Source organism: Mycetomoellerius zeteki, unplaced genomic scaffold (assembly GCF_001594055.1).
Source record: "Mycetomoellerius zeteki isolate Tzet28-1 unplaced genomic scaffold, Tzet1.0 scaffold120, whole genome shotgun sequence".
Taxonomy (NCBI): Eukaryota; Metazoa; Arthropoda; class Insecta; order Hymenoptera; family Formicidae; genus Mycetomoellerius; species Mycetomoellerius zeteki.
In genome coordinates, this window is record NW_017256127.1 from 1,016,768 (window position 1) to 1,039,888 (window position 23,121).

At 30.0% G+C, this 23,121-nt stretch overlaps 3 protein-coding genes across 6 annotated transcripts in view; 2 read left to right on the forward strand and 1 right to left on the reverse strand.

The window, feature by feature from the left end:
- The window catches only part of Lerp (lysosomal enzyme receptor protein), a 22,196-nt gene extending 2,877 nt beyond the window's left edge, over nt 1-19,319 (reverse strand). For both annotated transcript variants that reach the window (XM_018461229.1, XM_018461228.1), the window contains exons 1-13: nt 18,980-19,319; nt 17,565-17,784; nt 17,315-17,469; nt 16,964-17,247; nt 16,658-16,808; nt 15,998-16,152; nt 15,803-15,918; nt 15,475-15,713; nt 15,196-15,402; nt 14,948-15,091; nt 14,524-14,697; nt 14,171-14,348; nt 14,022-14,092 (exon numbers count right to left, since the gene is read on the reverse strand). In XM_018461229.1, the coding sequence (XP_018316731.1) occupies nt 14,022-14,092; nt 14,171-14,348; nt 14,524-14,697; nt 14,948-15,091; nt 15,196-15,402; nt 15,475-15,713; nt 15,803-15,918; nt 15,998-16,152; nt 16,658-16,808; nt 16,964-17,247; nt 17,315-17,469; nt 17,565-17,784; nt 18,980-19,039 (2,154 nt within the window). In that variant the 5' untranslated portion in view covers nt 19,040-19,319. The remainder of the gene's footprint in view (nt 1-14,021; nt 14,093-14,170; nt 14,349-14,523; nt 14,698-14,947; nt 15,092-15,195; nt 15,403-15,474; nt 15,714-15,802; nt 15,919-15,997; nt 16,153-16,657; nt 16,809-16,963; nt 17,248-17,314; nt 17,470-17,564; nt 17,785-18,979) is intronic.
- The window catches only part of Vta1 (vesicle trafficking 1), a 22,087-nt gene extending 298 nt beyond the window's left edge, over nt 1-21,789 (forward strand). The window contains exons 1-5 of one of the 3 annotated variants that reach the window (XM_018461232.1): nt 20,085-20,397; nt 20,603-20,739; nt 20,857-21,040; nt 21,105-21,242; nt 21,343-21,789. In XM_018461232.1, coding sequence (XP_018316734.1) covers nt 20,283-20,397; nt 20,603-20,739; nt 20,857-21,040; nt 21,105-21,242; nt 21,343-21,494 — 726 coding nt within the window. In that variant the 5' untranslated portion in view covers nt 20,085-20,282 and the 3' untranslated portion in view covers nt 21,495-21,789. Of the gene's footprint in view, nt 1-20,084; nt 20,398-20,602; nt 21,041-21,104; nt 21,243-21,342 lie in introns of those variants that run through there. The other 2 variants (XM_018461231.1, XM_018461230.1) reach the window with 2 other exon arrangements.
- Tl (toll like receptor) lies at nt 338-12,043 on the forward strand. Its single transcript, XM_018461234.1, has 6 exons — nt 338-807; nt 7,450-7,688; nt 8,352-9,355; nt 9,447-9,765; nt 9,892-10,488; nt 10,698-12,043. The coding sequence occupies exons 2-6, from the start codon at nt 7,500-7,502 to the stop codon at nt 11,010-11,012; spliced, it is 2,424 nt and encodes an 807-aa protein (XP_018316736.1). The 5' UTR covers nt 338-807; nt 7,450-7,499; the 3' UTR covers nt 11,013-12,043.
- Nucleotides 21,790-23,121: the final 1,332 nt, after the last annotated feature.

The window sequence follows — 23,121 nt, forward strand, 5'->3', positions numbered from 1 at the left end:
TTATTATTATTATAGCAGTAATAATCATAATTATAGTAATACATAATTATAGTTAAAAATACCAAACATTTTTCTCTCTGTGTAGCTTTTATTATCTATATTTAAAAATAATTATATAATAATAATTTATTATATTAATATAATTATTATCAGTTCCTATTTAACTCGTTCAAACTGACGTTATAATGCGATTCCACATATACGATTCACGTTCAGAAGTTTATGACCCCAGGTAACATGTACGTCTCTTTCATCTATCGACGACGTATTAGTTAAAAAAACACGGAACAAGAATGATTAAGCGAGAGGGAGAACAGAAAGAGTACAAGTGGGGACGAAGAAGTGAAGAGAGAAAGAGAGGGAGAGAAGGAAAGAAGGGGACAACAGGCACAATCAGTCAGAGTACTTGGAGTCAGTCGGTACCGGACTGCGTGGTCGAAGGTTCGGATTGGTGATAGTGTCTCAGTGACAGTTCCGATGAGTCAACTCGGGATTCTCTACTTTAGAACTGTTCGCCTACAGTTGCGACCATCTTCTTGCGTGTTTGATATTTAGAATTAGTATTGGAGAACGAAAACGCAACAAAGTGTTGAATTAAAACGAATGAATTTTTTTTCTTATTAATTGCGTGCGGAAGATCACGTGTCATGCACATTGTAATATGAAAAGTATACGTATGTGCATTTGTGATATCTATATGTGACATCGTTGCTAATAATCGCCACTACCGCTCGATAAAAAAAAAAAAACAATATAGGCGGCACGCGAGATTCCCACAAATGATCTAACGTAGTTCACCATATTGCTGTAAGTAAATATATGTAGTGTACAGACGTCATTTCCGTGAAACCGGTTCAGGCACCGCCTTTTATGAACGATCGTCCCGCGTGCAGGATCGGATCTTATAGCGAATTCGATTGGACGCACTCAGTGCGCACATTAAAGCCGTCGTACACGAAATAACGTAAAGATATGTTTATAAATAAACATAGAGATCGATTAAATCGTAAAATACTTAATACATTTTATTGTATTATTAGGTAAAATATGTATTTCATAATTCGAAATATTTGCATTTCATTTTTATACTTAAATTAAATTAGTGTACAACGGCTTTAATATGCATTCGCCATTACTTTCTCATCGACCTTTAGCAACTCCGGAAAAAGAAACGCAAATATTCTGCAGTTGCTGATTAAATAATCGCTTGTAGATCAATCGGATTCGTTTTTTAAAAATTAAATATTCAATAATAGCTGTGTTCAACAGAACGTTCATTCTGTAACTATTAGAAGTTTTCTTCGCGTTGATTGGCGGTCTACCTGGCGCTACAAATGCTTCGAAGTATTTGATTGACCAATCGAAAGAAAGAATTTCACTAATTGACCAATCAAAAAATGCTTCGTAGCATCAAGTAAACGGTAGTCTAAATCATACTTTTAGATCTAAAAGAATTATCCTATTTCAGCGAAAAAAAATTTCCAATAGTGCGAAAAATGTTCTGCTAGACGTCAATCTTTCTTCTTCGTATTTTTAATTTTGGCTAATCTATGAGATACAAATAAAAATGATCCCGCTTTGTCTAATGTGATTTACGCGGTTTAAAATAAAATAAATGTTCCTTCTTTGCTTCTAATTTTTAATTTAAGTAGTCTATGAGGCGGTCAATGATTGAAGCATGAATAGTGTTGCATCTTCTAAAATAGCTATATTGCACTGAAAAAAGTGATCTTGCAGTTACAGCGAAAATTATCTAAGTACGAAAAATAGCTGGAATAGATAAATTTCTAGCAGGTATTGCGATATTGGATATGTATTGTATCTAATCATATAGATGACAGAGATAGAATTTAGATTTGTGCTATAAATTCTATGCGTATGATATATAATTTTCTATCAGATACAAAAAACAGTTATAATTCTAGCTGGAGCAGCAAAATATTTTTTTGCGTGTGCAAAGAGGGCATGTTGCGTCCCATGGCCTCGCTCCATCCGTTTCATAGACTACTTAAAATAAAAACTGTAAAGAAGAAACATTTGCTACATCTTAAACTGCATAATTCATGTTACACGAAGCAGGTTATTTTTATTTGTATTTCATAGATTAGCCAAGATTAAAAATTCAAAGAATAAAAATTTTCCATATTGAATTGCATTAGACGAAACAGATTAATTTTTATTTGTCTCTCTCGTGAAAATAAAAATCTTACAAAGTTTGTCCATAAAACTTTGCTGACCGAAGCATCTGGAAGCTAAAAGAAAAGCTAAAAAAAATATGTAAAATTACATGCACAACAATCGTAAAAGTTAATATGACTTATAATAAAAATTAATTTCTTGCATAAGTCTTGTTTTCAATTTACTTAAAAAAAAGGAGGTTCCCAATATAACTCATATGTATTTTTTGCATGTTCACTCATAAATTTTACATCTGTATAATTTTACTTCTTTTAGAGCATATAATATTGGGTAAATCAGGCCCTGTTCCTATGACGTAAATTCGTGTCATTCGTGTAGGAACGTGTCAAGGACGATACATACATACAAGTTGTGTATGCATGATCGTTTCATGGGTCGAATAACCGATCAGAGCAGAATATACCATTTTGTTTTTCTTTCTTTGTTTTTCTACTCGTCGTGATAGTCGTCGATGTAAGATAAATCGACGGGATTCCGCGCTCGTTTTTCCTACGTAACAGATTCACGATTATTATCGTGCTGGGTATTAACACGTTTCGGGGAATTCTCCGGTGTAGATTTTACGCTGTGTTCACACGTCTAGATCCTAGTGTTTATATAACACTATAACTGAAAAGGTATAACTGAAAAGTGAAACTTATCCAAGACAGATACGAGCAATGAAAGTAACAAAAGAGGCATCATATCGAGATATGATTGTCGCCTATGAACTTTGGATTGACGTGTCTATCGATCTTTTTTTCTTCATATTCTTCATGTAACTAGTCCAGTGATGAACATTAAACTCGAATATGCTAAATTGTCGCAAGCGCATGCGAATAATCTCCTAATAAAAAGAAAAAAGTGAAATTAGTATATAAATCGCAGTATAAAAGAAAAAAATATTTCACATTAATTTTATATAATTATATTTTATGTAGCACTGTGTATACATACAAAATGAAGAGAGGAAATCAGGAAATATGACCAAAATGAAAGAGGAAATTAGGAATATCATAGGATGCAAAAAATCATGCTTTATCATTAATACGATAACACCTTTTGCGTAGAAAAAAAAACTGTCTCAAAATTTACATTGATCCAATTCGTCCTATGATCTACTAAAGTAAATATTGTTAAGAGTTGATGTCAGAAGTCGATAACAAAACTGTAATTTTCTAACTTAATTTTCACTTTTTGCATAAAGTTGACCGTTTGGATTCCATTATCGTTTATACTTTAATTGTAAAAAAGAATTTCTAAATTTATGTGTAAAGACAGTTAGGAAAGTACTTATACAACAAATAATCGCATTTAGTCGGTAAAACAGACCACTTTAGGATTCCTTAAGTTTCAGATAAAGTCACTAAAGTTTCTTCAAAGAAAGAAGCGCGAAACATTTAATACCTACATGAAATAAAATAAAAGATTCGAAATTTCTCTCCCATCCTCTTTCTTTCCAGATAAAAGAAATCAATGTAGATAAAAGAAAGAAACTAACGAGCATAAATAACTGAATATCTTGAGCATTAATTAATAAATAAATATCTTGAGAAATTGTTTAACTTTATTTCCAGCTTAGCTGGAATTGATGATTTTTTTATTTAATAATTAAACATGCAACAAAGAAAATTATATCAATAAAACTTAACGAAGCCCTGCCAATAAAAGTCGTTGTGTCTTCTTTCGCATACCTTCGCATCACTTTGACCTTCAACATTCTTGGAATCGTTGGAAATGTCGTCGCAAACAAATGTCAGATAGATCCGTCGGATTATTCAATATCAGACATTGCAGAACTCAGTGGATAAAATTACGATATATTATTTATTTGCGTACTTATTTAAATATTGCACCGGTTATCGTGTTTATCAGTGATACATACGAATAGATTTTATACATTTTAACAGAATGTTCTCAACTAATCGTTAATTTCTTTAACAATATAAACATGATCTAAGGAAAAAATGCATTCAAAAATATTTCGTAGAATAGTTTTTTGAATGAAAGATAATAGTAATCAATTGCACTGATAATGTATCGTTTTCACACATTCTTGATACTTTAGTTCTTGATATTTAGTTTCGTGAGATTATTTAAGATAAGCAATGAGATATAACCGAACAGTACATATATACGCATATTATACAAAAATATTATGAAAAAGATATGGAAAAGAAAGGATACGCATATATATTTACAAATCTGTTATAAATTTTCAATAATTTTTTTAAATATCTTCAACTAAAAAATTATTTAATTTAAATATTTATATTGATTGCTTTATTTAATAAACAATAAATAGATAACGGTTACCTTACATATCCATTTTATATTAATGTATCGAACATAGATTAATGTATAGAACAATAGATTTTCCTACTTTTTTCATTTTAAAAAACCCCGCACAAATCTTATGGAAAATGAATTTCCGTCAAATCAATTTAAAGTTTAATATTTTGTAGTTCATGTGTAGTTCAAACTGATTAAAATTCTTCACGAACACAAACCTCCAAATGTCTTAATTTTTGTTCTAGGATCTTCGGAAGGTCTTTATATTTCATATAAAAAAGTTAAAAAAAAATCTCGATATAAATCCTCTTTACTACACTTAACATGTATCAATGATATGTTTATGATTTTAGTTTTCAGAATTATCCGAAACGAACGACGTGGACATAATGGGCGTATCATTTCTTTGTTCGATTTACATGAGTCCCTTTGCTTCTCACGAACAGAGTGCTTGATTTTCGTAAGTCTCCTTGCTTTTCTGAAAATCTTAACACGCTTCTTGGAATTAGAAAATAAAATACAGCTTTTTTCCGAGATGTTTTGTACCGTGATATTTTTCGAAATATTGAAAAATATATTTTTTGCGTGATATCTGACAGTTTTTTCCGTAACATATATGTATACGATATATATCCATGATGTATTATACACAGGAAATGGAAGTAACTCGTTACTTGTAACGAAGTTACAATCACAAGTTACTATTTTGGTAACTTTACTGGTAACTGCGTTACTTTTTTTTGGTAACTGTAACGGTAACGAATTTTACAGTTATTTTTATGTTTACTTTGCACACGATTGGACATAAGCTACTCATAGCGCTTGAAACTGAAAAGCCCCTAGGCACCCTTCCGTTGTAATTAGTGGCCGTTGATTTAAAAAAAAATGGAAAAGTAACAAAGAGGTACTTTCTCAAGTAACGGTAACTGTAATGAGTTACTTTTAAAAATTGGTAACTAATAACGGTAACTTTTTCTACTCGGTAACGAATAACTGTAACTTGTTGCTTTTAAAAAGTTACTTTTAAAAAGTAACTTTCCATTCCCTGATTATACAGTATTCATAACTAATATTAATAAAAAAGTAAAGTTAACTAATGTTAATCTTTTTAACTGATGTTAAAAAGATTTATTTGAACTATTTTTCCATACAAGACGTGATTATCTTCCGAAAGTTTTAGAATAAAAACTGACATTTGAAGGTTTGTGCTCGTGAGGACTTTTAATCAGTTTGACATGTGTGTGTGTGTGTGAGCTACAGAAGAATATGTTTTTAAAACTAAAGGTTTTAAAATATCTTATGATGAAATATCTTATTATTTGTATTTATATTTGTATATACTCCTCTGTTTATAAGCCTCAAAATAATTGATCTCTCACTTTAGCTCGGATTAATTTCCACCGATAAAAACGAATTGATTATTTATATATATAGCTTTTCCTTGTTGTAAAGCAATTACCTAACTACAATTCTGCAAATAGATTATTTGCATAAATGCATAATAACTTGCGTGAACGTAGATTTACCCAATACTATACAGCTTGTAACACTGATGTCTTTTTTAACGAGGTATAGATAAATAAAACCTAACCACAATTACTGTTAATTACCAATAAATTAGGATAAACTTTAAAGAAACACAGGCTCATAATAGTATTTTTTTACTATTCACGAAAGAAATATGTAAAACGATTATTACAAATTAAAATATAATAAATAATAAGTACGAAATTATATTTATATTATATTTATATCTTCGTGCCGAAAGTTTTACCGATTTTCTACTATTGTAGCTTTTGATTCAAATAAAATGCCATATTTTTTACAGTAAATGCAGAATGTGGTTTTTCTCTTGTTTATACTATATGCTTACGCTAGGAGATGCGATAAATATGTCGTCATAAAGAAACGAGATTCCGGATTAGAGAAATACTAAGAATCGTGATCAAGCCTTTTATCATGATAGTTTGTAATTACTTCTTCTAAAATACATTAAGACATCTTCCATGAATCTTACCAGTTGATCTTCTATCTACTATGATAATGTGCAATTTTTATTCTTACTAAAAATTTTTAATTTATTAATTTTGAATTATATAGAATTATAGAAGCACAAGACACATATTTTTAATTATTCGATCTTTTTGAAGTTTTGTAGTTTTTATGCAAACTGTCCCAAAAGTATATGACAATATGATATATAACATTTTAACTATAGACATTAATTAAAATCAAAGATTGAGCTGCAACATCTTACGTAGTATAAGTAGTTTTTTCGTAAAGAATTTAATAGGAGAATAGAAATATAGAAAAAAATAATCATTTTTCTCTTACTTTCGCTATACTTTGCTACGCATTTTCTTTCATGTTATAATATCAAATTAAAAAGAAAAGTTTGGCTATAACTTCTAATCGTATAAATAAAATTTGAAGTGTTTAACATCAAAAATTGTTATATTTTCTTATAGATATAAAGTTAAATTCTAAAAGTAAAAATTCTGAAAAAATTCTTAGAGTTTTGTGAGAAGAAAATAAATAATTTTTGTCTCTTGTAGTTTTTCTGTAAAGTTGATAGTATTTGAGTAAAAAATTATTGAAGACCAATATTCAGCGATTTTTAGTAATTAATATCTCGTTAACTATTGCGAAAATTTCAAAATGGTACAGGACTTTTCGACTCAGTTTAGTCCGCTCCTTCTTGCTATGACATTCTGATGCGCTAATTTCCGGACATCCTGTATATATGAGAGTATGACAATTATAAAAGAGTGCAAAGAGCTTATCTCAAAAAGAGGAAGTGTTACATTTATCTAATCCACAATGCTTCCGATTTTCGCAATATCATGTTCGACATTTACAGCTTAAAAATAAATGAGAACTAAAAGCAAATTGTATGACAAAATAATATATAGCAATAAAAATGAATATAAAAATAATATATAACAATATCAATGTATGCTTAAATTTGTTTAAATATAGATCTCAAAATAAGGGTATTGCCGAGGATCAAGCTATATACGACTTGCAAGATGATCATTCATCGTGAAACATGGTTTTTAACATTGGCTATTGTTCTGAACAGCGTTTCCGCTTTTTATTGCCCAATGAATCAAGCATGCATCTGTCAACCGAATTACAATGGAGGAATCGAGATAAACTGTCTAATGAAGAACGACTCCTCGTTTATCGTGAATATTCAACCAGGCGAATATGTAAAAGTACGTGTCTACTTAGTCACGAACGTTCTACATTTACCAAATAGTAACAAAGATCTATGCACATCTAGTCAACATGACCAACAATTAAATTAATAGATTAAATAAATAGAATTAAATTCATCTCAATGAATTAAAGATCTTCATATATACTCAAGAATTTGGACACAGACCACTGATTTATAACCAGCGATATTACAAAATAAAGATTCAAAATTCTTTATAAACTCAAGACTTTTTCGTATTAGATAATATGTTTTATTTTTCTTTTTTTCAATTGTTCAACAGACACATGAATCCAAAATTTGAAAGGAAACATTAACTTTACGAATATTCATTATTTAATATATTTTCTATTCCGTTTTGTTTTAAAAGTTTTCTAAAAATATTTGGAAGCATATCATTTAAATTCTTGAAAAGTTTAGAAATCTCTATACTATATTATTATCCTGATTTATCAAACTAGAGATTGAGACTTTTTGATTTAATTCGATCAAACGAGTTTATTAAATTTGATATTTCTTTTTTCTGATTATTTAAATTCAATCTCAATCTCAATCTCCCGTCTGATACGAAGACAAGATATTTTCATAAATTTTCTATGCTATTTTTTGAATTTTTTTTTAATTAATCAGTTTGCATTAATAAATATTTTTTCTTATACAGATTGAATGTATTAATTCACCGGAATGGTCAGATTTCAATTTGGAAGTATCATCTTTAACGAAGAATGAGAGTATCAAGTCAATATATTTCTACATGTGTGATTTACCGACCAACAAAAGTTTGGGTGAAATCACGCGAACGCTAGGAGCTACCGAAGTGAACAAATTAGTCTTTCAATCGTACAAGAATTTGAGCTTCGCCCTGATCAAGCATCATTTGGATGACTTCGAGAATTTGAAGTTTCTGGTCTTATCGAGCAATAATGTGACCTACTTGGATAAAGATCTGTTAGTTGGTCTAGTCAACTTAACGGGACTTAATTTGCGCGACAACAATTTATATCTAATCGCCGGATTTTTCAACTATACTCCTGGATTAGAGTGGATCGAATTGGGCGACAATGCTCTGCGATCAATAGAACTAGGCACGTTTGACAATCTGAAAAATCTGACTTTACTTAATCTGTGGAAAAATCATTTAACAGAGCCTCAGTCGGGAATTTTTGATGAACTCATCGCTCTGAAGAGCCTCGATCTCAATGCGAATAATATGGTTAAGTTACCGGATGACATTTTTGCGAAGCTCGAAAACCTAGAGGTTCTCAACTTATCTCGGAACAATTTCACACATTTACCGAGAAATCTGTTACAAAATAACACGAAGCTACATACTGTCTCTTTGTTCGACAACAAGAGAAATATGACAACCTTACCAAATAAATTTTTTGCTAATTTAACGGAATTAAAAGTGTTAAAACTAAGAAAAAATGGATTTGTTACACTGCCAGAAGATCTCTTTTGGGGATGCACTTCACTAACTAATATCACTTTGGAACGAAATTATCTTCAAACTTTACCTCTATACATATTCCGTGATTTAAGAAAACTCGAAAAATTGGAATTGAATTTTAATGATCTTGAAACATTGCCTGATAATATTTTCTCTAACACCAATCGATTAGTAAACTTAGATTTATCAAAAAATCGAATTACTTCCATTTCCGGGTATGTTTAAATTACTGTTATTATATCTATGATATGAACGATAACGATTGCTATATTTTTCATACTTTTATCAATACATAATTCTTTACAGGCATCTATTCAACGGATTATATGCTTTAAAGGAATTAAATATGGAAGAAAATCAGCTGATGACAATTTCTAGCCACAGTTTCAGTTCCTTAAAAGAATTGAAAATTGCCAAGTTTTCTAACAATTATCTTACGTTAGAAGATTCTTATCACGAATATCCTGATCCATTTGGATCGAAATCGCCTTTTTATGATTGCGTGTCATTAGAGGAATTATATTTAGCTAATAATAATATTTCAAAAATATTTAGCGACTGGATTTTGAGCGACTTAGGACTTCGAAAATTAGATCTTAAATATAACAATATATCTTTAATAACCGTAAGTAAAAGTATATGGGAAAAATAAAAAATTAACCTCTAAAATTAATGTTTTGATAAACAGATTTGAGATATTTGATTTATGAGACAATAAAATATTTAATGTTACTTTTTCTTTTTTTTTCAGACTGAAGACTTGCAGTTTGTGTCGCGTGACATCGAAGTGGATTTAACTCATAATAAAATAGAGCATATCTTTTTACGCAGTGCTGAACAATTAGTGAGTTACCAAGAGGATACTCATGATGCAAAAATATTAGTGAATGACAATCCATTACATTGTGATTGCGGATTGTATGACTTTCTACGTTATATTGAAAACAAAATGCATCCCGAAGTCCCAAATTATTTCAAAATAATACCAGGAAATTTAAGTTGCCAAAGCCCAAAGGACTTAGAGAACGAGCCTGTTACAAATTTGAAATCTGAATTATTAACATGTATAGTAGAGGATTCTAATGTGTGTCCTGAAAAGTGCACTTGTTTAGTAAGGCCTGAAGGTAATGCGTTCATATTTGATTGCTCTAACAAAAACTTGAGTAGTATGCCAAGCGATATAAAAAAACCTGGTAATGTCTTCCAATTCGAACTAAATTTCTCTGGCAACCGATTAACTCGTATGCCAGATTTGAAAGCAATGGGACTTGAACCAGTGAAGAAGCTTATTTTATCTCATAACAACATTGATGAAATTTCTCTGGATGGATTGTCCAACACAATACAGGTGCAAATTTACAATCTTTTATTTAGAGAATAAAGCATTTTATTGATAAAAAAGAATTAAAAAATTTAGTATAATTATTTATATAGAAACATTCAAAAAAATGTTCAATTAACAAGGTGTGCAGATCTTAATTTTTTCAGATCACTCTCTCTCTCTCTCTCTAATATGAAGTTGCACTTTAATTAAAAAAGTATCAAATTCTATTTTAGGTCTTGGAACTACATAATAACAATGTGTCAAGAATACATCCTGACGTATTAGAATTCCTGAAACAATCAAAGAATTTAACTCGATTGACGTTACACGAAAACCCATGGGAATGCGATTGCAACGCTAAGGATTTTCGAAATTTCATTCAAACGAATTTAGTGACGATGCCTGATCTACTTAAAGTGAAGTGTCCGGGAAAGAATACTTCTGTATCGGAAATGACCGTCACAGATTTTTGCCCATTGCACACGGCAAGGATTATCGGTATTAGTGTAGCAATTTCTTTTGCCGGATTTCTTATCGGCTTTTTTTGATTACTCTATTACAAATACCAACGGCAAATTAAAGTGTGGCTTTTCGCCCATCAGTGGTGCTTATGGTTTGTAACCGAAGAGGAGTTGGATAAAGAAAAAGTGTATGACGCATTCGTGAGTTACTCGCACAAGGATCATGACTTTATCGTGGACGAATTGGTGTCTAAGCTGGAGAATGGCCCAAGGTCGTTCAAGCTGTGCCTTCATTATCGGGACTGGGTAGCGGGCGAATGGATACCAGCGAATATTGCTAGCTCTGTAGAAAATTCCAGACGGACGATAGTCGTGCTGTCTCCGAATTTCTTAGAGAGTGTCTGGGGAAGAATGGAATTTCGAGCTGCCCACAGTCAAGCGTTGAGCGAAGGTCGGGCGCGAGTAATATTAATCCTCTACGGCGATATCGGACCCACTGACAACTTGGATCCAGAACTGAAAGCGTACATAAGTATGAACACGTATGTTAAATGGGGAGATCCCTGGTTTTGGGACAAATTAAGATACGCGCTGCCGCATGAACCCAAACTTGCAAAGAACAGCATCACCTCAAAGAAAATCTTTGAGAATCATCAACTGTGTATTCAAGCGAACAGGGATAAAAAAGAGCTAATTTATCCAATTGCGATTCCTGAGACTCCACCGACCACTACACCACCGGCTGACACACTTGAAAAGTTCATCTGTGAAGAACAATTATTTTTGAATGGATGCGTGAGCGAATCGTGTAAGTTGAATGGAAATGTCCCGATCATTCTCTCACCTGAACATTTAATGAAGCACAATAATGAAGAATGTCTTGTCTGATAGTACGAAAGTAGAAGTTTGAAAAATATTAATTAGAGATCATTTATAAATCCATCTTTGATGTATCTAATGTTAACGTCAAGAAGTTTTGATATTTTTTATTTTTTTAAGAAGGCTTGATCTTAATTTAGAATCTTCAAATGGGACAATTAGGTAATGATACAAACTTAAGAAAGCGAAAAAAGCAGGAAAAAAATAAGCGATATGCAATTGACTGATGTTAGAGTAAACTTAATAGACATGTAAATAATAATAATATATTTTAGCGATTCCTATAAAATTAAATAATTTTCAGGAATAACTCATTCAAGTAATTTCATGAAAGATTATTACTATGAATACATTACTATCAATTGAGAGGATTGGCGGAATAAAAGCCTAATTACAATTTAAAAAATGCACTTAGTCCCTTTTTCCGAATCTTGGTCATAAATTGCTAAGAATCGACAGAAAGAAAAGACTATAAACTGCAGAAATGTTTTTTATTTTCACATTCTTCTAGAAGAAATACAAAATGAATATAAAATATATTTTACTTTTACTTGTACAAAATAAATTGAAATAATGTTCAATCATCATCTGATGAGTTTTTGTAAGATTTTCTTAACATAAATATGTTGTAATGAAAATACATTATTATCATTTTCGTACCATTTTCGTTCTCTGGTAAAAAGTCTCTGTTAAAAATCTCATTAATGATTTTAAATCATTTATGTCCTTTTTTTATAGATTATAGATATCATTTTCACCACAGGACAATCGAAACACGTTCATATTTAACTAATGTAAACAACATCAATTCCTTGTTTATTTGCGCTAATCTGCGGAAAAAGGGCCTAAGTAGAATTGTGCCTTTATTCCGCCAATCCCCTCAATTGTTATTTATATTTTGAACTATATTATAACAATGTTTTACTGTATTACTATCAATCTAAGTTTTCAAGAAATATCCAATATTTATTATCACAAGAAATGTATTTCAATTTAAACATGCTTCCTGATGGTTGTTTAAGATTTCAAAATAAAATTTTTGTAAATTATTACAAATTATTGTAATAATTTAAATTATATAATATTGTAAGATGTTTATTCCTCTCGTAAATGTCATTTTGATTGTATCTTTAATATGTTATAGTTTTTCATGTAATATTGTAAATTTAAGATATATTTAAATAGCTTTTATAAGAAAATACTCAAGGGTTATTTTATATATTGTGATACACTTAATTTAGTCATAAAATATACTATGTGTATAATGCAATATTATAATTAAAAAATAGTTTATATAAGGTACCTCCTATATCTTTTATTAGCATTAATTTTTAAGAACAATTATTTCATCAAGTTTTTTTAAACAATGATATAATTTAGGAATAGGATACATCCTGTATAAGTTGAAATTATTAAAACAGTACCTGACAAAAGTTAATTGTACTTTAGCAAATACTGTCATGTATCAGGATATGCAAACACATTTAATATAAAATATCCTGTTTTTTAATGCATATTCTTTTATGTCTCCATTTTTAATCAATGTGACATATAGTTGTTCTTATAGAGAGATTAAAGCATGTGTAATTTTTCAATTATTTTATAAGAACTTTAAAAACAAAACTACTTTATGATGTAAAAAGATAAGCAGAACTGTGTTATGATAAATCAATACATAAATATTGCAAAAAAAATATATAATAATCTTTTTATAATTTGTTATATTTGTTGTATAAAGAAATCTGTAATGTGCCGTATGTTGTATGCATTTATAACGCATAAAAATCTGAGACAAAATATGCAAAATGAATCATAAATACGTTGTGTATATATATATGTATATATTCGTAGCTTTATAATTAATTACAAATATATTAGATTTTCAAGATTATAAATTTGTTACAAACAATGTCTTTCCTAGACATTCTTGCTAAGGAATTATATTTAAATTATCTGGAAAGAATCTTTGAAATACTATGCATAATTATTAGAAGGAAAGTTTTAAAAAGTAAGTCTAAATTTATTAATTCATGTTATATACTTTTGTTAGAAATATATTAATTTTTTATTTACATATATGTATAGGTGAATAAAAATATAATTTAAGTTATAAAATTTAAAGTTTACTTCTTTTCTTACATCTTACTTTTGAAAAATTTCCTTTGTATTTTATCGATAAAATACTACATTCCATGAAGTTGTATGATTTTGACTTACCAACAGCAGTTTCGGTTCACCGATGCCCATGGATTCGTTACATATAAATCTTACTTCGGACGTGTAAGAATCTATTACAAGAAAATGTAATTTTAATATAAAATTGAAAATCAATGAATACATTAACGAAACAAAAATATTGAACTCACTGTTATTACATTTACTACCATTGGAATATTTAAGTTTTACGTCGTTACGACTGTAATCAAAAATCACACTTCCCAGTGATCCGTAACCATTATATTCATGACATATGGCAGAACCGTTGCAATATTTCTCTCCGCCACAAATACTTATAGCATACTCTTTGCCTTGTCTGCTTTTCACCTAGTTTTATTTTTATTTCTGATAAGCTTTTTTGAAGCTGTATTGATATTGTTAGCAGACATTATATATTACGAATTGTATGTAAAAGATATTGTTAACAATAACAAAACCGATTGGATAATAATCATAATGTGTATAGTCATAATGTAAGTTACCATTTATATTTCAAACTCACGTGATGTATCTGTTGCTTTTTGTCTAACAAAGAAAGGTTGTATTCATATGAAAGGAAACTATCCTTTATAGTACATGGTGCCGTCCAACCTCCTATCACAGCACCACATGCTATACTAGTATTCCATTCAAATACATAAGTACAATTAACATAGTGTTTATATACTGGAAGTCCCTAAAACATAAAAAACATGAGAATATACTAATTTTTTTTATAAAATGAACTAGATTTTATATATAAATTTAAGTAGTTCTATGCTTATTTCTAAAGACATTAATCCTTTATGATAAATAAAACTCCAACAAAATAATGGGTTTCTTCAAAATTCTTTCAATGTAAAGTTTGATCTCAATTTCAATGATAGATTATTAATATTATAAATATTAAAATTCAGATTACTCTTCTAGAAACTGTATGCTGTTACCTGATTGTTATTATCACAAATAAATGTGAAATTCGAAGATATCGTTTTAGTTGGATTCTCGGGACATTGTGATCCATTGATATAACGTAATACTGTTTGTAAATCTTTATTTAATGTTGGACTGCCTTCGGGAAATCCTAAACTCTAAATTGTTTTAATGAAAATATAGATGTTATTTATTTAAGTCACTATATAGTACCAATTATAATACCACTAACTGTTTAAAGTTTAAATAAATCTGTACTCACGATTTCATTCGTATACTCGTTCTTTGAAGTTACCGAAACCTTACAAGCAGCACTACCATGTGCGCATAAAAGACCTTGTGTAGGAACTAATGGTCGACATATATTTATGTGAAATTCCGTATCGTTGGCTTTAATGATATAATTATTTGTAGATTGTATAAGAGGAGTTAAATTGATTTCATCGTTATTATCGGTAGCACATTTAATCTAGACAAAAGAGTAATTCTTCATTAATTATGTCAAGAGAAAAACCAGTAGCATGTATATAATTATGCTTACTTTTTTCTCACAAACTAAATCTGTATTCCAGTGTATGATAGTTTGACAAGTAGATTCTTTTATGAGCAATGGCCGACTGGGCGATTCTTGAGGTTCACAAAAAAATCTGATAAGTGTATAGTGACTCATTCCATTTTCGCATAAATCCCCATTGGTATAATTTAAATAAGGACCACTTTGCTGCCATATTAAGTTTGCATTAGCTTGTCCTAACGACGTATATTTCGAGTTACATATTCCTGCATGAAGAAATGGTAATTGATAGATCAAATTTAGATCCATCATATAATCACAATATGCAATATAGTTTCATGATATGATGTAGCACCTGTTTTATTCCCACATGTATTATCCATAAGCGCACTGCAAACTCTGAATTTGTATTTTACACCATTTACATTTGTAACAGTGAAGTCTTTGTTCATTAATGTTTGTAAGTCATATCTGCATATTATAAAATACATAGTTAAATTATAAACGTGTTATCAGTATTAATCATATAATATGAAAGAAATATTCTTACGTAAAATTTGTAATTGGATTCGTAACGTTGCATTTGCCTGCTCTTTTAACACTATAATCACGAAGAGTCTCAATATCGCATGCTGCAGCAGTGTACCATATTAAATGATAATGACAATCTTCTATCCCACTTCCCAAAATATATTCTGGAAGACCCTGATAACAACATTATAATATTCATGAAACATTTCTTTTATATATACATATATATATATATGTATACATGTATGTAAATTTTTAGCGCTTTCCAGCAAGGACATAAGTCTAATTTTTCATTATCTGTTGTGGGATTCTCTAAACATTTTATCGACAATTGCCGTTATCATTAACTAATGACAGCCAATGAGTGCCGCGCTTTCTTCCAGGATTGTCTTGCCATTGGATGTCGCTAATTAACGATAATCATCGACAAGACGTTTAGAGAATCCCGCTACTGGTTAAGCTTATCATGATATTTTATCCTACATGGGTTTTACCCATGATATCATTATAGATGAAACCCATTGGATAAAACATCAGGTTAAGCCTAATTACAAGTTAACCAGAAAATGAGAAACCAGGCTATAGTGTAACAGTGAATCCTTTCATCCTTGTTAATAATTTACTGTATTATACTAGATCCTTGCTGGAACATGCCCTTTGTTATTAGCTGCTGCCATACCTTAGCTTCCAAATCACATTTAAAATAAATAGTTGTTTTAACATGTGGAGTTGTAATATTTTGTGTGCATAACGCACCATCCTGGTATTCTATTTGTAATGTTCCATCTTTGAAGAAAGGAGGCTTTTGTACTTCTCCTAAACTTGAATATCTATAAGATAAAACAAAAATCAATTTATTTTTAAAGAAAAAGGTTTACTGTTATACAAAAATTATACAATCAAATATATAACAAAATCAAATTATATAGATGTTATATTTGCGTTTTAATTAATTTTAATAAAAAATCTGCTTGTCGATAACTACCTATTAGGTTTTTCAGGATCATCCAAGCATGCTCCAGATTTAATTGGACACATGATACCATGATGTAGTATAGATTGGCAGACATTTAATATTATTTTAGGTGATTTGAGGAATTTTGTTTTATTTTTTATATGCAAGGGAATCACATAATTTTCTGAAGCTCTTGTTAAAGGACTTAGATCATAATAATGTCCAGCGTTAACAACTGTACAATTTGTTTGGGTTCTAGGTACACAAGCTAACGCAGTCTTCCATACTATATATAAGTTACATTGTTGATCATCCTAAAATATTTTTATTCATACATCACACACACTTGAGATATAAATATATTTTTTAAAAATTACTTACATGTGAAAATAATTCAGGATATGAATTAGTCTCTGCATCATAATCACAATGCATAATAACTGTCACCGTATAATTGATTCCATGTAGACAATCATCACCAGTAAAATTAAACAAGATTCTTCCTTGTTCATTATCTAATTTTGGAGGAAACCTTCCTGTTTATGTAAAAAAATTAATTTCTTTATCTCACACAGATTTATGATAATATACTTTAATATATAAAAATGCAATTTAAACTATACAGCATTACCTATTCCTTTTTCTGTATTGTTTTTTATTAGACATATTGCATAGCCATCCTGGTTATTGCATTTTTGAATTAATGGAGAACATAATTGCATACGTATTGTCTCATAATCATGCTTGATGATAATATCTTCTTTATCTGATGTCAGTTTCGTTAAATTGTATATAAAACTTAACTTATGTTCAGATACTTCACAATATTTGGAAGGAGTGACAGATAAAACCTATAACAAAAAAATTTCTAATTTTTAAATTAATCCAGTTAAACATGTCATCAAGAATAAAGTAGCCACTTTATTAAGATCAGTTAAGCAAATGTAAATAACAAAGTTCAAATATTCAAATATAAAAATAAGAGAATGGCCCAATAATTTCAAATCAATAATAATAAAATCAAAGGGCTACGAGCCAAAAATTTAAACTTTAATATTCAACGAAAAATACAAACATATATTTCGACACTGATCAGGTCATTATCAATGTAATACATATAAACATAAAAACAAATTTTAAACAAGTAACATACTTTGGCGGTTATAAAAAAAATTAGAAATGAAAATTGGAAATGCTGTCTATTCGTCGATGATATGTAGTATTCAAGTATCCTGTGCAACGTTAATTATCCGAAAATATTAATCATGTGCAGAATTTTCTGTTTAATTCATATCTAATGGGAATCATAGTTCTAAAAGTAAGTCAAGATTGAGCTGTACCAAGTCCTCATTAGAAAGATATGGTTACGATTACATAGTCAGTTAATAAAAAGAAGACGACTCAGGTAAAAATACATTAGAGTTGAGATAAATTGATGTGAAAAATCATTTTTTTTTTTTTTCAATACTTAACGTCTATTCTTGTCACATCAATTTGTCTCATAACTCCAACGTATTTTTGCCTGAGTCGTCTTTTTATTAACTGACTATGTTATCGTAACCATATCTTTCTAATGAGGACTTGGTACAGCTCAATCTTGACTTACTTTTAGATTCCCATCAGACATGAATAAACAGAAAATTCCGCACATGACTAATATTTTCGGATAATTAACGTTACTTGGATACTTAAATACTACGTATCATCGACGAATAGACAGCATTTCCAATCATTTCTAATTTTTTTATAACCGCCAAAGTATGTTACTCGTTTAAAATTTGTTTTTATATTTATTACATTGATGTACAATGACCCGATCGATGTCGAAACATGTTTACATTTTTCGTTGAATATTAAAGTTTAAATTTTTGGCTCGTAATCCTTCGATTTTATTATTAATTTCAAATATTCAATTAGTATTATTTCTGAACAAATTATCTCATTAAAACGAGTAAATAATATGCATAAATGCATAAATATATAACGGTGATCTTGAAGCTTATACAGTTAAAAAGGTAAATACAAAATTAAATATGCACTACGTACAGCCGAAGTAATAATAGCTGATAAAGACCAAAGAAAAAGTAATCCATTCAATTTTGACATTGTTATGGAATCAGGCTTTTCCCATTACATTATTTATTGAATTGATTCGTGACACGCAACATAAGATACAGAATAAAGACGATGAAAATATCGTCCGACAAATTCAGCTGACAAATTCGAATCACATGCGATATGACACAGCAGCAACGACTAGGGTGGGGACACTGCCATGTTTCTTGTTTCTTCGCATAGAGGTGATAGTGGAGGAAATTTCTCGAGACGAATTTCGTGCGGTTCTGCGCAGATTCAGCGCGATAATTTTGAAACAACAGTTCGAGAGACAGAACTTGCTAAATAAGAATGACATGTAAAAATAATCATCGAAAAGAAGAAATTAGAAATATACATTTTTATCTCATCCAAAAGAGAAAACGTTAATATTGAAGTGGGGAAAAACTCATGGAAAATCAATTTTTATAATGGCAAAAGATAAAAGCGTTCCGAATACGGGCCGCTAACTGTAGAGAAAAATTGATCAAACAGAAAGGACCTGGGGATCGATTCTGTATCTTCAAACAAGGTGAAAATGACAAAAATGAGCAAATTTACTAGGTGTTGACCAATGAAATTATCAGTATTCTAGTAAATTTGCTCACTTTTGTAATTTTCATTTCGTTTCAAGATACAGAAGGTGCGTTCGGGGAGACGCTATTAGCGCTACTCTATCATTCTATCTTCGTTGTTTATTAGATGTAAAACAAGGATAGAATGACACATGGGTGCTTTCAGTACTACAATCGCTCACTGAGCGCTCAGTGAGCTCTTGTATCTGTTTGGTCTATATTTTTAGTTCTAACGGAATATGCCAATCAGATGCAAGAGCTCACTGAGCGCTCAGTGAGCAGTCGTAGTACTGAATGCACCCAGTAGCGCTAATAGCGCTAATAGCGTCTTTCCGAACGCACTTAAGAATCGATCCCCTGCTGACCAGCAGCTTCTTTTTGATTGGTCAAGAGGCGCAAACGTGAACGCAGACTCAATCTCTAATCGCTAGTGTGATACGGGCATTACGTCGTTGATGTGAAAACACCACTTTAATGTTTTCTGAAGAACGTATGTAATCATATGCAATCATATGTAATTGTCGTATTTTGTGATAAGAGATCGTGTTGAGTGTTAAAATTTTGTTGCTGATGTATACAGATTAATAATTATTCTTCGTGTATTGGAATATATAAATACGAATATCAGAGAAACAAGAGGAGTAATTTCTTAACGTTTATCTTTGATATTTCTTACTCCAATGGCACTGACAGGACCCAACTTGCCGAAAGTTCCGACTCCTTTAAAATCTATACAACACTATTTAACAATCGCATCGAAGCATGATCAGCGAGACAGCGTCGTTAGCTATTGGTGTATGTATATTAATAATATATCATGTATTCTAAATCTAAACCTTAATTCTAGAGATTACAGAAATATTTCAGTAAATTAGTTTCACACACAGAGAAGAAAATAACGATATTTTCTAAAATAAATATATCTTTCATCAAAAGTTGAACGTTCCTTGCTTTTTACTTTAAAGTGATGAAAAATGATTAAAATTTATATCTAAAACAGGTCGCTTGTATGCTCTTCAAACTGGGTTGAAGTTGTCAACTAAGACATCAGAAGAGACCAATTTTCTCCTGAAGCTAATGGACTGGTTGGAAGCAACAAAGAAAGAACTACATGACAATGAAGCCATTACTAATGATGTAGCTGCTCAAGCGCACTTAGAAAATTGGGCTTTGAAGCTTTTTTTATATGCTGATAAGAACGACAGGGCTGCAAATTTTTCTCAGAAAGTAGTACAGAGTTTCTATACCGCTCAGATGTTGTACGATGTATTGACATTGTTTGGAGAATTGAGTGTAGAAGCTGCACAGAATCGGAAGTACGCTCAATGGAAAGCAGCTTATATTCACAATTGTCTAATGAATGGAGAAACTCCAGTGCCAGGTCCACTAAATGAAACAAATGATGAAAATGATTCAAACAAGGCATTGAATGACGATGGTAAGTATTGGCTGTTTATCCTCGTGAATTTTTGAAATTTTGATGAACATTTTATGGCTGCTAGATGAAGAGGCTAAATCAAATATGAGTCCTACAAGTCCTAAGGATAATACTTCGCTAGACATTCCATCCATTCCTCCAAATCCACCAACTACAAGAACACAATCGTTTGAGTCAGAAGATGATACGTATAAAACCGAAAGTAAGTTTCAAATTGATATTTACGAGAAAAAATAAGTAAGTTAAGTTTAGAAATACAAGAATATGAAATAATTATTTTCTCGGGTATAATATAATTTTAGGTGGTGCTAAGTTGTCGGTTGAGCAAATTGGTAAGGCTCAAAAATTTATCAAATGGGCAAGCAGTGCATTGGACTATGATGACGTAGCTACTTCTGTAATGAATCTTCGGAATGCTTTGCATCTTTTAACTACTGGTCAGGAATCCACGTAGATGAATGAAATGTATATAGAAAATACACGTACAGTAACGTCTTACTTACAATTAATTATGTTGAACTTATCGCTTGTAATGTGTATAATGTCAGTAAAGAATATTATACTAATATTTTACAACTTTTACAACCTTTGGGTACAGATAAGAGAAAATGAATTAAAGAGGCATGATTACAATTAACTAGTCAAATTAACCTCGAATATGGTGCACTTAATGAAAATAGAAATTGTTACAGACTGTCTTTCCAGATTGTAACTATTATTACTGTTTAAATGAGAAATGTAGTTTTATAGCTGTAGTCATAGCTGTAGTTTCATTATATTTATTGAAACTATTTAATTTAAGAACATATTTTTTAATAAAGGCTTTAGTATATTGCTGTCTTGTTTTCCAAATAATTTTTATAATGATGTTATTAATAAAATTTTTTCGAAATATTGTTATAATGCTAATAAACAACGAAAATCAAACATTTAAGTAGAAGTCAGTTATTTTGAAAGTAAAAAATCTTGAATTAAAGTGCTTTCAAATAAATAGCTTATGTGATTTTTAGAAATGATATAATATTTTTACAAGCGCTTTAGGATTTAATGATTATTGATAAACTTGCAACAAAGGTAGTTGTATTTTATTTCACACGATATGTACATCTAACATTTCGTACATGATATATATTTTTTTATATAAACTTAACATTAAATGATGTAATAAATATACAAAATGTGCGTATCAATTTTGGCCTAAAAAATCTCAACATTTCCTTTGAGTTTTTATCAATTATTTGACAGAGGTGTGCGAATAGTTCGAATTCAAATCACAATGGATTCGGTTTGTTTTCGAATCTGAGAGATTCGAAACCGAATAAGTTCGAAATATTTTATTTGCTTCATTTTAATGTAAATCCGAGAAAATTTAATTTGAATTCGATTCATTCTCGAATCAAAAAAATTCGATTTGATTCGTTTTCGAAGATATTATTAGATTCGATTCAACTTCATAATAGCATGAATACATGGTCCGCACATCTCTATTATTTGATGTACCCTTTATATTGTAAATGTAAAGCTTTTATAAGAAAAATTTAATGAATACGTTATTTCTAGTATATTAAATTTTTTTACTCAGTATTACGTACAAAATAAAGAAAAAAATATAATTATGTATTTAATGAAAATACAATTCAAATCTTTTCAAATTAAGACTGGCTGTTTTAATTTATAAAGATTATGAGACTTATAGAAAAGGATGTCAGTTATTTAAATATTTTTAAAATACGTGAACAGTCCATAAATTGTTACCATGACCCAAAATGGGAATATTATTTGATATGAAAGCATAACTATCGTGGGTGTCAAATAGTAATTAGAAAAGTATTTGATAGTTCTAATTTTGGTTTTATTTATCAAATTGTCTGATCACATTCGTTATTCGCACATAGAGATTTTAAGAAATAAATTAAAACTAGTGCGCACATATGTCTCAATTGTTAAGAAACATTTTCTGTGCGTTCATACACGCACGCTCGCACGGTACATATAAGAGCACATTCATTCAAGTGGCAGTTAGTACCTCGTGCTTAAGAGCTAATGTCATTGAGAATTGGTCGCATTAATATCGATTAATG

Coding starts and splice junctions, on each gene's coding strand:
- Tl (XM_018461234.1), top strand. CDS start 7,500: ATGATCATTCATCGTGAAACATGGTTTTTAACATTGGCTATTGTTCTG. Junction 7,689..8,351: donor AACCAGGCGAATATGTAAAA/GTACGTGTCTAC, acceptor TTTCTTATACAG/ATTGAATGTATTAATTCACC. Junction 9,356..9,446: donor CGAATTACTTCCATTTCCGG/GTATGTTTAAAT, acceptor AATTCTTTACAG/GCATCTATTCAACGGATTAT.